Genomic DNA, 14,395 nt, shown 5'->3' with positions numbered 1-14,395 from the left:
AGGCCCTGACCCCTTCATCAGACTCTCCTGGCCTTCTATTGCTCTGGTGTTTTGTTTTGTTTTGGTTTTTTGGGTTTGTTTTTGTTTTTGTTTTTTTGGCGGTTGTGGTTGTTTTTCCCCCCTGAGAAAGCCTTCCTGTGCCCTTTTCTACAGCTTCCTCAGTAATGGGCTAATTGGTTCATTGACTCACTAGCCCCAATCTGCCCTGATAATCAGATACACCTTTGTCCAGTTAGGCCTTCTCCAGGGGAAACCAATTAGTACTAATAGTGACCAGAGTGCTGGCTCAGGTGCTAGCCCTCACAACTCTGTCACAGGAATATTTGAAGCTGTCAGGAGGCTAAGGGCCAGAGTCAGAAAAACTAGGTATTGCACTACCAGAGTTGCAAAAGCAGAGAGTGAGACAATGGAAGAGGAGGCTTGAGTCTAAATTTAGACCAGGAAGCTTGCAGGGTGGGAGAGGGGAGTTGAGGTAAGTAGGCAGGCTAGAAAAGGTTCAGCAGCTCACATAAAATTCAAATAAGTATCTGAACTATGAAACTTTTGTCTGTTATTAGTTTTAAAGCTGCTTGCTCATTAAACTGTTCTGCTTTTCCTTTCCTTTTCAAAACATTGTTACAGAGCAGATAATATTGTTCCCAATATGGTGGTGGTATTCCCTTCTTACAACTAGAAAACCCAAATTAATCTGATAAGTATTCTCTTATTTTCTGTATCACTTACCACATTGCTACATTTGAAACTGTTTGCAGTTTGACTTTGGACAGCATATGGGATTTAGTCCTGTCTGAGGCCCAGAATGAGCAAGATTCATTCCTAAACTAGACACACACTTTCTATACATAAAAATGTCTTGATCCTAATATCCTGCAACCCTGCGGGACTAGAAATGAAAGACTCCCTCCTTTCCACTGGGGCCCAACAGCACTTGATTCTGTGCCTTCCAATGCCTGAGATACTGGACTTCATAGCCTTCTAAGATTAGAAGTGAGTACCATGAATCTCTTTGGAACATCTCCAGTGGTTGAAAGCTTTTCTAGCTTTTGTTCTAAGAGATGAGTCAAGAGATATTCAACCCTAAGCTTATTGGTGCTGTAGACTGAATCATTTCTATCCTTGGCCTAATTTTGAGGAGAAAATTCACCATTTAAGAAAAAGGCAGAAACATTTTTGAGGCAGGGGTTTTTGTTACTTTTAGGGCTGTCAAGTGATTAAAAAAATAATCGTGCTGTTAATAATAGAATACCATTTATTTAAATATTTGGATGTTTTCCTCATTTTCAAATATATTTGATTTCAATTACAACACAGAATACAAAGTGTACGGTGCTCACTTTATAATTATTTTTATTACAAGTATTTGCACTTAAAAAAACAAAAGAAATAGTATTTTTCAATTCACCTAATACAAGTACTGTAGTGCAATCTCTTTATCATGAAAGTTGAACTTACAAATGTAGAATGGTGTACAAAAACCCCTACATTGTTTTATTTTTGAATGTAAAATTTTAGACCCTGCAAGTCTCCTCAGCCCTAGTTCTTGTTCAGCCAATTGCTCAGACAAACAAGTTTGTTTACATTTGCAGGAGATAATGCTGCCCGTTTCTTGTTTACAATGTCACCTGAAAGTGAGAATAGGTGTTCTCATGGCACTGTTGTAGCTGGCATCACAAGATATTTATGTGCCAGATGTGCTAAAGCTTCATGTCTCTTCATGATTCAACCACCATTCCAATGGACATGCGCCAATACTGATGACGGGGTCTGCTCGAAAACTATCCAAAGCAGTGTGGACTGACGCATGTTCATTTTCATCATCTGAATCAGATGCCGCCAGCAGAAGGTTGATTTTCTTTTTTGGTGATTTGGGTTCTGCAGCTTCTGCATCGGAGTGTTGTTCTTCTGAAAGCATGTTCCACGCCTCATCCCTCTCAGATTTTGGAAGGCACTTCAGATTCTTAAACCTTGGGTTGAGAGCTGTAGCTACATTTAGAAATCTCACATTGGTATCTTCTTTGCGTTTTGTCAACTCTGCAGTGAAAGTGTTCTTAAAATGAACAACACGTGCTTGGTCATCATCTGAGACTACTATAACATGAAATATATGGCAGAATGCAGGTAAAACAGAACAGGGGACATATAATTCTCCCCCCAAGAAGTTCAGTCACAATTTAATTAATGCATTGTTTTTTTTAACAAGCATCATCAACAGGGAAACATGTCCTCTGGAATGGTGGCCAAAGCATGAAGGGGACATATGAATGTTTACATATCTGGCACATAAAAAACTTGCAATGCCAGCTACAAAAGTCCCATGCAAATGCCTGTTCTCACTTTCTGGTGATATTGTAAATAAGTGTGCAGCATTATCTCCTGTAAATGTAAACAAACTTGTTTGTCTTAGAGATTGGCTAAACAAGAAGTAGGACTGAATCGACTTGTAGACTCTAAAGTTTTTGCATTGTTTTGTTTTTGAATTCAGTTATGTAACAAAAAATCTACATTTGTAAGTTGCACTTTCACAACAAAAGAGATTGCACTAAAGTACTTGTCTGAGGTGAACTGAAAAATACTATTTTTTTATCATTTTTACAGTGCAAATATTTGTAATAAAAATTATATACACTTTCAATTACAACACAGAATACAATATATATGAAAATGTAGAAAAACATCCAAATATTTAATAAAATTCAGTTGGTATTCTATTGTTTAGCAGTGCAATTAAAACTGTGATTAATCATGATTAATTTTTAATTGCAATTTTTTTTTTAGTTAATTGTGTGAGTTAACTGCGATTAATTGACGGCCCTGGTTTTTGGTTTTTGTCTTTTCTTAATAAACCATTGGCAGTTATTCAAAGCGGCTTTGTGATTTGAAATGTTAGAAGTGGACTCGGCTGGATGGATTAATGGTCTGAGTGCAGATGAGGGGGTCAAAGACACACGATAAATGCGATTTACCACATGTTGCTAATGTATGTATTTTGTGTCAATATGAACGCATGTACCCTTTCTCTTGCTCACATGTATGCAAAATATTGTTCTGTTACATCGGTGCAACCCCGCTGACTTCACTGAAATTGCACTGGTGTAACCAAGAACTGATTTTGGCTTTATATTGTTTTGGTCTGAAGGGTTTTTTTTGTTTGTTTGTTTTTTGTCTTTGCCTGTTCTCTGCAATGTTGTCTCCTTATTGTCAGAAGTGCAGTTTTCCACACTATGGAAGAGCATTGAATGGATTGTATGGGGTTAGGGCCATTATCAACCCCAAAATGTGGGCTAGAAGAAGTTGGCTGGCTGTGGAGTAGAATGCATGATGTGTTCCCTAAGATGTATGTTTCTTCTGTATTCCAAGGAACTTTGGAAGGCACTGTGCGGTGCGGTGCGGTGAGGCTCAGCCAGCTTGCCTCTACAAGGCAGAATTGAGTGCTGAGTAAGGATTGCTGGATTTAGCAGTGTGTATTTTAGAGCACTTGCACTATTGATTTCTCCCTATTAGCTCATTCAGAAACATAGAACCGTGCCTGCTGTGAAATTTGTGCTCATTTCAGGTGTCATGACCACAGGAATTGGTATAACTGGATGAAATTTTAGGTCTGTCTTGTCCACTTTCCAGCTTTTAAAGGTTGCTGGTATTGAATGGTTCAGAAAGTGGAAAAATAAGATACTCCCCATGTCCCATGTGTTATGGTGACATTAGGAATCCCTGCCTGACCTTGAGGCAATCAGTTTACAACTGGTCAAATGGTTGTACTGTAGGCAGGCATGTATAGTATAGCACAGCACACAACTTTCTGGGAGATCATTAGGTTTAATAATTTCATTGCTAGATCTCTGTAACTAACTACACCCACTGTGTTAGGGATCATTCTGTGTGTAATGGCCAGTTTGGTTTAATGTTGGAGGAGGGGGCTGGGATGGCCAGAATGTGTGTACATATTTCAAATTGCTAGCCATATCCCTGCCCTCAGACATGCAGTCTGATGTCCCTTGCATCATTGTTTTGGCTTTCATAGATGCAATGCTATTAATGCTTCTAAAATATTCTTTGTATTAAACCTGCTGCATATTCATTTCATTGCATGGCACCTGGTTTCTGTATTGTGGAAAAGGGTAAACAATATTTTCCCCACCCCATTCATGATTTTATAGATCTATTGCACAGGTTATTTAATCCCCTAATTTAAGGGTGATTTAAATATTGAACCATTTTTTCTCAAACTTGTCTTGACTTTCTTTCATCAGTGAGGACTATGCTCATGCCAAGTTTCAACTTTTTCTCCTGTTTTATTTTCTTTTTTAAGATAAATGAATTGAAATGCCACAAAGTCTTTTCCCATTGTGAAAAATGTTATTTTAGAAAAATCTTTAACTAAAAAATAACTAAACTGATTGATTTCAAGCCTTTCCTAAGAAAAACTACCCTTGGGGTGATACCAATCAGGATAAATTTCAGTCCTGAAAGAATTTATACATGACTAAAAATAGGAGTTTGAGAAGTGGTTTCGATATCCACCTTGACCATGAAGTAAACGCTACTGAGAACACCTGTGCACATTTTGTCATTTCCTCAGAATCTATTGCTTCAGGTTACAAATTAAGTTCTATGTGAGCCTGACAAAATTCCCATGAAGATTTGCCGGTTTAATCAAAAAACATACTCACCCACTCTTCACCAGGATGAATAAAAACACTAACGATATTTTACTTGCTTATTTTAAAAAAATACTTGTTTGGGTTGAGTGGGGAAGCAGAATTTTAGAAGGCCGATCTTTCCTCTATTCTAGCTGAAACCCGAAGCTAATGTTTTGCGGAAGTGCCTTCCTTCTTTTCCTTCACCAGATGGATACATATACAATACCTTGCCTGTGGATGCTCACTGGAAACCCCCAGCAGCATCCCCTGTCTATTTTTGGTGAGTTAATTGATGCAGGAGTTTGATGCTAGCATAAATGCAGAACCTATGGGAGTGAGTGCGTGGCACCTTTATACAGCTCATTAGCTGTGGTTTGCAAACAATACACTCCCCGTTCCAGCTGGAGATCTCCACCTTTCTTTGTCAAGAAGTATAACTCGTAAAATGCTCTCAGTACGGGGAGAGTGGGGGGAGGAGAAAACGCAGAGATCCCCAATTAGATCGGAAGGAAATTGAATGGTGCCTGGTCCCCAAGAGAGGGAGGTAGTACAGCTGCTAAAGCGGCAACGGTGCCTTCCCGGGCTATCCTTTCAGATAGGTCTCTTTGTGTGAGAGAAAGAAATTGATGATGAGAGCCCTTGAGGATAACAGGCTAAGGGAGAGCCATTGGGAGGGATCTGAAAACAATATAAGGAAATGGAGAAAGCGGCAAGTTGGACTCATTGGGCCAGGTGCTGCTCTCACTTACATCAGGTTAACCCCTTTGATTTCAGTAGTTACTACTCCCCATTTATGCCAGCGTAGCCGAGAGCTGAATCAGAGCCTGTACGTGTATGTGAGGTGAATGGGATCCGAGTGTGCATTTGCTGGATTCCGTGTGTAATCCTGTGAGTGCTGCATTAAATGAGTGTGTCCGGGATTGTGTGCGTGAGGGGGGCGGGGAGGTGTTGAATTCCACGAGGGAATTAGGTGCATTGGACCTTGTGGCTGCAGGGGTGGCGGGTGTGCACGTGTGTGCAATTCCAGTTGTGAGGGGGAACGGGTGGCCGTGAACTACCATGCTCCGGGAGGAAGGTGTGCTCTGGGGTCTGGATTGTGGGTCTCGGATCCCAAGTCCTAGGTGTGTCTGGAGGTGTATTCCAGAGCGGTGTCAATCCTGGAGGGGGTTGGACCACACGACACGCGTCCATGCAGGCGTGTGAGTGTGCTGGAGCCGCTACGTGCGATGGGGGAAGACTCAACACACGCGTGTGGTGTGTGTGCGCGCGCGGGGGGGACGGTGGGGTCGGCCTGGGGGGAGGTGAGCAGCAGCAGCAGCAGGTCTCCCGGATCCGTGTGTGCGGGCGGGGGAGGAGGAGCCGGGGAAGGGCCGGGTGGCGCTGAGCAGTGCGAGCCGCGGCTTGCGGTTGGCTCCATCCGCCTGGTACCCGGAGAGAGGCGGAGGGGAGGGAGGCTGGAGGTAGGGATGCGGGGGGGGGGGAGGAGGAGGAGGGAGCAGCGGCAGCGGCATTAGCGTTGCAGGCGTCTCAGTGCGGCTGCCGGTGCCGGAGTGTGGCGCGTCTCCGCCGGGATTGACACCCCTGGCGCTGTGGGGACGCGGCGCGAGCCGGGCGCGGAGCTCTCCCGCTGCACCGGGCTGCCGCGCGCCGGGCCATGAGCCGCACGTGCGGGTCCTAAAACCTGCCCTGGCTCCTGCGCGGGGGAGCATGAGCTGTGCCCGGGCCGGCATCCTCCAGGTAGGGGGCGGCTGCCTCTCCCCCTCCCCCATCCCCCATCCCCGGGCACAGCCGCTCGCGGCGGGATGGGCTCTTCTTCCCTCGACTCTTGGGGAAAGAAAAGGCCCTGGACGCCCCTGGGGAGGTTTAATTTTACTCCTGGCATAAGTCGGGGAAGGGGAGGGGTAGCTGCCCGCCCCTCCCCCCATGGCATCTTGTCTCTGCAAACCGGGCTGTGTGGGGTCAGATGCACATCCTGGGTGTTGGTAAATGCTCACCGGAAAAAGGCAGCAATAACGTTCATAGCTTGCTAGGGCTTGGGAAGGGTGGGCTCTTGCCAGTTAGGGAAAGGACCCGGTTGTCTGTTAAGACGTGGGGCCTTCTGGTAAATGGTCCATGCTGCTGGCTATACTAGCGTGCAGGGGCTGGCAGGTCATACAACAAAGAAGCCCCCCTTTCCCCCGGGCAATTTGTTTTGTTGGACTGAAACAGGTGGAGATGAATGGCTGAAGGGGGATGATTGGCCTCACCCGTTTGACACAGGACTCAAAATGCAGTGGTAGGGGTTGTGTGTGTGTGCCATGTCATTTGTTTCAGAGCATCTTTCAGTCCCACCACTGGTTTGGGTTTGCCCGATCTGGGAAGGGAAATGGAAAGCCATATGTATGCTGTATGTTGGATGCTTGTGTTGATGGGGAGTGGGAAAAGGTGGTGTGGATCTTGTTCTTAGGACAGTATGTAGGATGTGTTCGATTATTTGCTTAACCGTTGGCCTGTCATCTGAATTTCACTAGCAAGCAAATAATGTAGAATTATTATGAGCTACATGCCATTAGTAGTTGGCCTCACTTTAAGAATGTGAACATGGAGGTTACAATAAAGAGTCTCATACTGGATTTTTTATTATTATTATTATCTGGGCTTTTTTTTTCTTTCAGTTCCTGGCTCCTTGAAAATGCAGCACATTTTAAAACATAAACTGTGCTTTTTTCCCTCTATGTTGTTCTGAGATAATCTTATAATTTTATATCTTGGTTACTACATTTATTTTTGTTACATCATAACATTTTAAATCTTTTATCACTTGTCATAGGCAGTTGAATTGTCACAAGTTATTTTAAGTATGTTAAGATAAATGGCATAGCCATAAATAATATAGCTTGTAAAACTGTCAGATACTGCTTTTATAATTTAGCAATAGCATATATACATACAGTTAATTTGGTTTCAATTTGCACCACAGCCTGCATAATTTTTTTAATAGTTGCAGAAAAATAATTTGGCCTGGATCTTGTTTTTTGTATCCTTCAATTTAGAGCTGCAGTAGTACCTTTTTATGCTGCACTCAGCTGAAGTGCGTAGAGAGGCTGTACAACAATCACTCAGACTAAAGGAGAATCCTTCTGCTACCCCCTTGTTCATGCATTTAATAACCTGCCATCTGATTCAGTGGGGCACATATCCCTATATGAAGAGAGCAGCAATTAGGTGATATGGAACTGCTTTACCAAAAATGTCACACAGCAGGTGGTCAGTTGTGCCTTTCTGATCCGTGATCATACTAGGATTGTAGTTATTACAGTAATTCATTTTAGATTGGGGATTCATTTTGAAAATTTGGATTTTCCACTAAGAAGGGATTATCATTCCTCTGTCCAGTGTTTCTTTTTGTAAATGGAGTATAGCACGTATTCTGGCTGCAGTCTGTACTTGGCTTGTTCCTGTCTCTGAAATACACACATCACTGGGATACATAGGTGTTATGTTTATTTCCATTTGCCAGCACCAGAAATAAACGTAAAAAGCAGTGTGCTTTTAGTCAATGTGCAACATTAATCCTGTGATTGAATTCCCAGTCAGGTATGGGAAGAAACAGTATGTCTTTCCAGAGTAACTATTAGTTCTGTTTGTTTGTTTGTTTTCAGTGTTCTAGTTTGGAAATTACTGAATTGAAGAGTTGGCTAAAATCAGAGTTTTTGCATAGTCAGGGCTTGAGAAGAGCAGTAAATGAACCAGGATGTGTCAGGCACTCTCTCTTGTATAACATATTAAGGAGTTAGTTGCAAGCACACACTTAGATTTGGACTCTTAAGCAGGCAGAAGGTTTTCAAATATCATTTCAGCTTTTTGTTTATTGGAAAACAAAGTGGCTCAGAGTGAGAACTGTTTGGATCAGTGACTCTAACAGGAAATATTAACATATGAAGGTGGTAATGATTTCTTTAATAGTAAATCATATGATTATATCCACAACAGTCCAAATAATTAACCAGTACAATCAAATCAAATCACATGTTCCATATTTAAAATTGCCTGTAATAAATAATTGGCTAGTCATTTCAGTCATTGTTTATGGGGTGTGTGTGTGTGTGCAGTCTGATCCGCATTTCTTGCAAATCCAGGATGCTTCAGTGGAGTTTTGGAAATACTACTACTGACACCAAGCAGCACTCTCATGCCAGCTAAAAGCCAAATGTTGCTCATTTTACTTTCGAGAGTAGTCCTAATGAAGACAATGCAATTACTTGCGTAAGTAATGCAAGTAGGATTTGGCTTATCCACTCTTTTTTTTTTTTTTTTTTAGCATTGGGAAAGATATGTGTCAGTTAATGAGTGGAAAAAGTTCCAAAATGCAGGAACAACTATACCAGACAGTTTTTGGTACTGGACCACTTGTAAACAGACTTTGTCATTTATTCCCTAAAATTGTTTGAAATCTTTGAAAATGTGAATGCATAAGTTAAAGTGGCTCCTAAGTAGCTTTTACGCAAGCAAAAGCTGTTAAAAATAAATAAATCCAACCCTAATTTGAACAAATCAAGAACTTCAGACTCAAGGACTTTTATTATCCTAAATCCACTAAAAGAAAGTACATATCCCAAACTAAAAATTCCAGTCCATGTGATAGATTTTTGCCAGCACTACTACATTCTCATATATTGACACAGATATACAATTCATCCTGCAAGACAAGCACTTACAATTTAACCGGCTTTTCTTCAAACTTAGACATGAAGGTATTCACTTATTACCCATTTGGTTTTCAACATCTATATAATATGGCTATTTCAAGAAATCTCACTATCCATTAATATCTTAGTTCCCCAATGTCCTTCTTACAGTATCTTAAGGTAATGATGGATCAAAGGAGTGTGTAACATTTCAATTAGCGTTTTTAAAAAGTCCCCTGCAAGACCAGAGCATGTGGAAGTGAAGAGCGGGGAATTAAACTGTCAGGCTTAAAATCATATAGGGGCAGTTTTTTCCCTCCACTCTTGAAAGGGAAGGAGCATAAACAGCAGTGGATTTGGGGTGTGGTGGGGGGCACAGAAAGAAGGAATGCCAGCTCTGTAGGATTCTTTCCCTCCTGATCACAGAGAGGCTATACTCCCCTGGAAGTAGACTGCAGATGGAGAAGAGGGGAGCTGGTAGAGGGAGGGTTAGTGTCTGGGTTCAGCAATTATCCTTGGCAACATTTTGCCACCCCATCTCTAACTCCATGTGGATCCTTGGACTAAATTAATGCTGACCCTGTCATCATTAAGTAACACAAGTTCTTCCTGCACAGCAAATTCCCTCCCTCTGAAAGGAGTGGCCATCCAGAAGGCATTAGCAGAATGGCTCCTGAGGAGGCTGTGCTGCCGTGGAGGTCAGAAAGCAGCATGAAGACATAGTGCCTTTGTGGATCTGCCAAGATCTTGAGAGATCTATCTGTTTGGAAGTTGAACCCCTTCCAGTTCTGTGAGGGGCAAACACCCCCACTGTGATGGTAATATTAGGTGGAAGCTCCTTAGCCTTGTAGGAATTAGAAAAAAATCCCACCAATGACCGTTTCATTGGGAGCCCTAATGTAGAAAGGGCTCCCACCACACATCTATTTTGAATGCCATGTTAGCTAAACCACCTTTTCAGTAATTGTAACTAACATGGTGGTAAACACACTGGAAATCACCAGAATCTTGTCTACAACCAGGGCTTTTGTTGGTGCTTTCACTGGTTGGATTTATTTTGTAAAATTCCCTAGTGTAGGCATGGCCAGAGAGTCAAACCCTAGAAAAATAACCCTCCTAGAGGATGATTTGGCTTATATTTTTAAAAATGTATACCCAAACTTATTTTTTCATGTGTTATCTATGGCATATCAATCTAACCATTACAATTCAAAGAATTTGAAACAACTTCCTATTTTTTTTTGCTACTTTTGTCAACTGTTTACTTTTAGTATCTCTCTCAGCTTTGACAATAAAGAGAGGAGTCAATTTCACTTCTCTTTAAAACTTGTTTGGTTTTAATTTTTGGTCCTTTTTACTATCAGGTTTCCACGTACCAGCACAATCTCCTAAACATTGTGTGGTGAATACTGCAGGCAAGTATTTATCTTCTTTTTAAAAAACCTCCACCTGTTGTTTGGCATCAGATTTGGTAAACATTTATTGTCAATAAATTTAGAATTTGGGCCAAATTTGACATATCCATTACCTTTAGATTTATTCTTAAATAGAAAACAGGATATTCTTGTGTCTCTCTCTATGCATGCCAGTGAAAAACACATGCTGATGTGTCCAGAAAAAAGTAAAAAGTACAGACATTAATAATAAAAGGCATGCTGGCCACATATTTCAATAAATGATGTACAATCAAGTCTTGAGCTCATCAAGATGTTTTAAAATTAAGAAGAAAAGCTAGCCAGTTCTTTGGCTTGTTCAGGCCAGGGTTATCTTTGTCATACTCCATGAATGGTAGCCAAATTGCGAAGGAATGGATTTATGAGTCATTCTTAGAGTTTGTCATCTTTTCTATGGCTAGGACATCCTATAATTGAATAATCCATTTATTCCAGGTGGGCAATTTCAGGTTATGCCATTCTGTTGCATTGACCAATGAGCAGCTGGCAAAAGATGACATTTGGGCTTCTTAGGCCTCATTCTTTACTGTGTTGCACCATGTATACTTAGTTACACCTCTTTGCAGTCAGGTCAAAGTGGGTGTAAAAAACTACCAAATGTTAGCATTCTGCCCATTTTTGAGAGGTGTAAATGACCACACATGGTGCAAGTAGTGGAAAATCAGGGCGACCATCCAACCCCAGTAAACAATACATAAGGAATTTGTGATTGACTCTTCATTCTTTTGTCATATAACTGCCCCATTGGTGTCAATAGGAGTTTTGGCTAATTAAGAATTGCAGGTAGATCCCATGGGTAGAAGAAACCATCTGTTTGTATTCATTTGTTCAAGCAAAAAAGGATGTGGATGTATTAGCTCAGCTGAAGTAGCCCTGATTAAGAATTTCAGCATGGGCCATGCTGTGCTTAAGCATTTTGACTCCCCATTTCCTTGAAATCCTGTGCCTTGAGTACTTCTTTAGGCTGTGAACAACATTCTACTCTTCTTTATACTGGTTCTGTGTCAAGGAAGTTACTCATGATTTACACCAGTGTGAGATATGAATCAGGCCCTCTTTTTGTGATTGAATGAATACCAGGTAAAGAGGTAGCATGATCTAGTGGATAAGGCACTGAACTAGGTATTGGGTGATTTGGATTCTAGTCTAGGGGCTGCCATTAACCTTCTGTGTGACTTTGGCCACTTCATCTCTCTATGACTTTGTTTCCCCTCTCACTCTTTGTTTAACTTCTCTATTTAGATTGTAAACTTTTTGGTGCACCTCTCTCACCAGGTGTTTGCTCAGTACCTAGCCCAATGGTGCCTGATCTCAGGTGGGGACTATAGCAGCTATCATAATACAAATAATAAAGTATGGTACTTCTGCATATTCTTTTTTTATGCTGTTTCATTACCTGGCTAATAAGGGGGAACCCTCCTGTTCCTATTTTGAGATTTCAAAATAGATGATCAGCCAAACTCACCTTAGTTATCAAGGCAAAGTAGTATATCACAAAGTTCTTTGAGAACTCTGTGCAGTCAACATTCCCTTAATGGAGAACATAAGGTCGGTGGGGAAGAAAATGTGTGCATACCCGTCAAAAATGCTGCTGTTGAGACTCTTGCTGGTTTCATTTTATGAATTGAGTAAAGCTGCCTCTCTTACACATGTTCTGCGTAGGGGCAGGCCTATGCCATTCCCAGAAGTACCGTGATGTCTGGTATTCTGGGCATGCATGAGTGGCCATGCTACTGGTAGACCACTGATGTTTGGTTGAAACCTGAAGTAAAATTCCCATCTAGGTCTTTAGGTTGAAATACATGTGTTTGTCCCAAAATTAAAACCCATTTAAACGTGAGAGTTCTTAACTCCTAAAACAGTAGTATGTACAGAACGTCTCCTGTACTGAATTGCCTATATTTAGGTAAAATTGAATGTGGATTAAATAAATGAATAATTTCTTAAATGTAGTCAACACAAACCTTAAAGAGATCTGATAGTGATTTGTCATCCACCAGCCTGTTCAGTAGTCATCTGGGAAAATTAAGGTGCTATTATGTTATATATTTTACTTTTTAAAATATTGTTTAGTTAACAATAAGATTTTGAAAACTAGAAACTGAAATCTGTCTTCCCACTGAATTGATTTTCCACGTTGTGACCACACACTGGGCTGCAGAGCCAGATTTTTGGGATCTGGGAAAACTGCAGCTCAGTGGAGTCTAGGATTTATTGGAGGGGAAATTAACGTGGGATAATCCCAAATTTCACATGGAGCTGTTGTCTGGATCCACTGATCAATGCGCTTCAGTCTTTGCCAATATTAATTTCAAACCGCTGTGTGCTATCCTGGTATACTTTTGCAAAAGGGAAGATCTGTTACTGCTTCTTCCAGCCATGGGTGGGTGAGGAGTAAGAAGTTCTAGCTTTTGTTATTTCCCCCTCCTTCCTGCCATGAGGGAGGGAGAGAGTAAGAAGGAGCAATTGTACATTGGTGCAATTCTAAGAGAATCTGAACTGAGAAGAGACTAGAGGAGGTAACCTGTCCCCAAATCTTAAATGTGCTGGTAGTGCTCTCCTTTTTCCCCAAAGGGAAAAAATCCTCCTGAATCATTGTTTTCAAACACATACCTATCACCACCGGTATAACATAAAGTGCAGGGACTTTGCTAACACATATAAGAAGCAATAAGGAAGGTCAACTTGGGACATGTCAATACTGATAGTATTCCTTTAAGAAGGTATGTGATTTTGTTTTGCAGACAGTATCCTATTGCAGACTCAGCAAAATGGCAAACTGTTGTTTTGTCACATTTAATGCAGCACATCTATCATTTATTAGGGATGCAATATTTGGCTTGTATCATTAATTATGGGTAGAAAAGATGCACAACATACACTCATCATTTTGACTTTACGTACAAATGCTTTCTTTTTTGCATATAAATATGTTTGTTGGAGGAGGAGCATGCAGAATATGCTGTGTGAAGCAGCATATTGTAAATGGCAATTTTTTGTTGCAACTATAAGATGCAAGAGAAAAAAAGACATCCTAGCAGTAGATAAAATATTTAATTCTGAAGCTGGAACATCAGATTTCTAAGCTGATACCGTTCAGGCTTCATGAAAGGCCTGTTAGCCATTAAGATATATGCTGTCTGGATTATGGAATTCTATATGATATGTAGAGATTATGGATGAGATTCTTTCACAAAGCTAAACTATGCAATGTGAATGCATCATATAATTTTAAATAGTAGGCAGTGCTGGGTCAGCACCATGACTCAGCAATACTACCTATATGTACTGAGTCATAGCAGTAACTTGAAACCAAGATGGAAAGACTATTATTAAATCAAATTCCGTGGTCCAAAATTGAGCAAAGCTCCTACTAAATATAATGGGAGTTTTGTTCAATTAAATTCTGCAGAATCTGGCCTCTTTTTACTATCTGTCCAAAACTGAACATCACAAGGAACATGGGCTATTGTTTTGCCAGTCCCAAGCATTGAAACTTCCTTCTAATCATGCTAACATCAGAGCCAAAGCAATAGAAATATATGCTGTATTGCCCAAACATTCAAAAATAATGAGTTGGACCCCCCACAAAAATCATGAGATATTTTTAAATGGTTGGGTTCTTTCTATCTATTTC

At 40.9% G+C, this 14,395-nt stretch overlaps 1 protein-coding gene across 4 annotated transcripts in view; it reads left to right on the top strand.

Moving 5' to 3' along the window:
• Positions 1-360: 360 nt before the first annotated feature.
• The window catches only part of HECW1 (HECT, C2 and WW domain containing E3 ubiquitin protein ligase 1), a 398,524-nt gene continuing 384,489 nt past the window's right edge, over positions 361-14,395 (top strand). For 3 of the 4 annotated variants that reach the window (XM_045008222.1, XM_045008225.1, XM_045008221.1), the window contains exon 1: positions 6,318-6,374. In XM_045008222.1, coding sequence (XP_044864157.1) covers positions 6,345-6,374 — 30 coding nt within the window. In that variant the 5' untranslated portion in view covers positions 6,318-6,344. Of the gene's footprint in view, positions 473-6,317; positions 6,375-14,395 lie in introns of those variants that run through there. The other variant, XM_045008223.1, reaches the window with a different exon arrangement.

Source organism: Mauremys mutica, chromosome 2 (assembly GCF_020497125.1).
Source record: "Mauremys mutica isolate MM-2020 ecotype Southern chromosome 2, ASM2049712v1, whole genome shotgun sequence".
Lineage (NCBI taxonomy): Eukaryota > Metazoa > Chordata > Testudines > Geoemydidae > Mauremys > Mauremys mutica.
The sequence above is the reverse complement of the archived record's forward strand: the minus strand, read 5'-3'. Positions and strand labels throughout refer to the sequence as shown.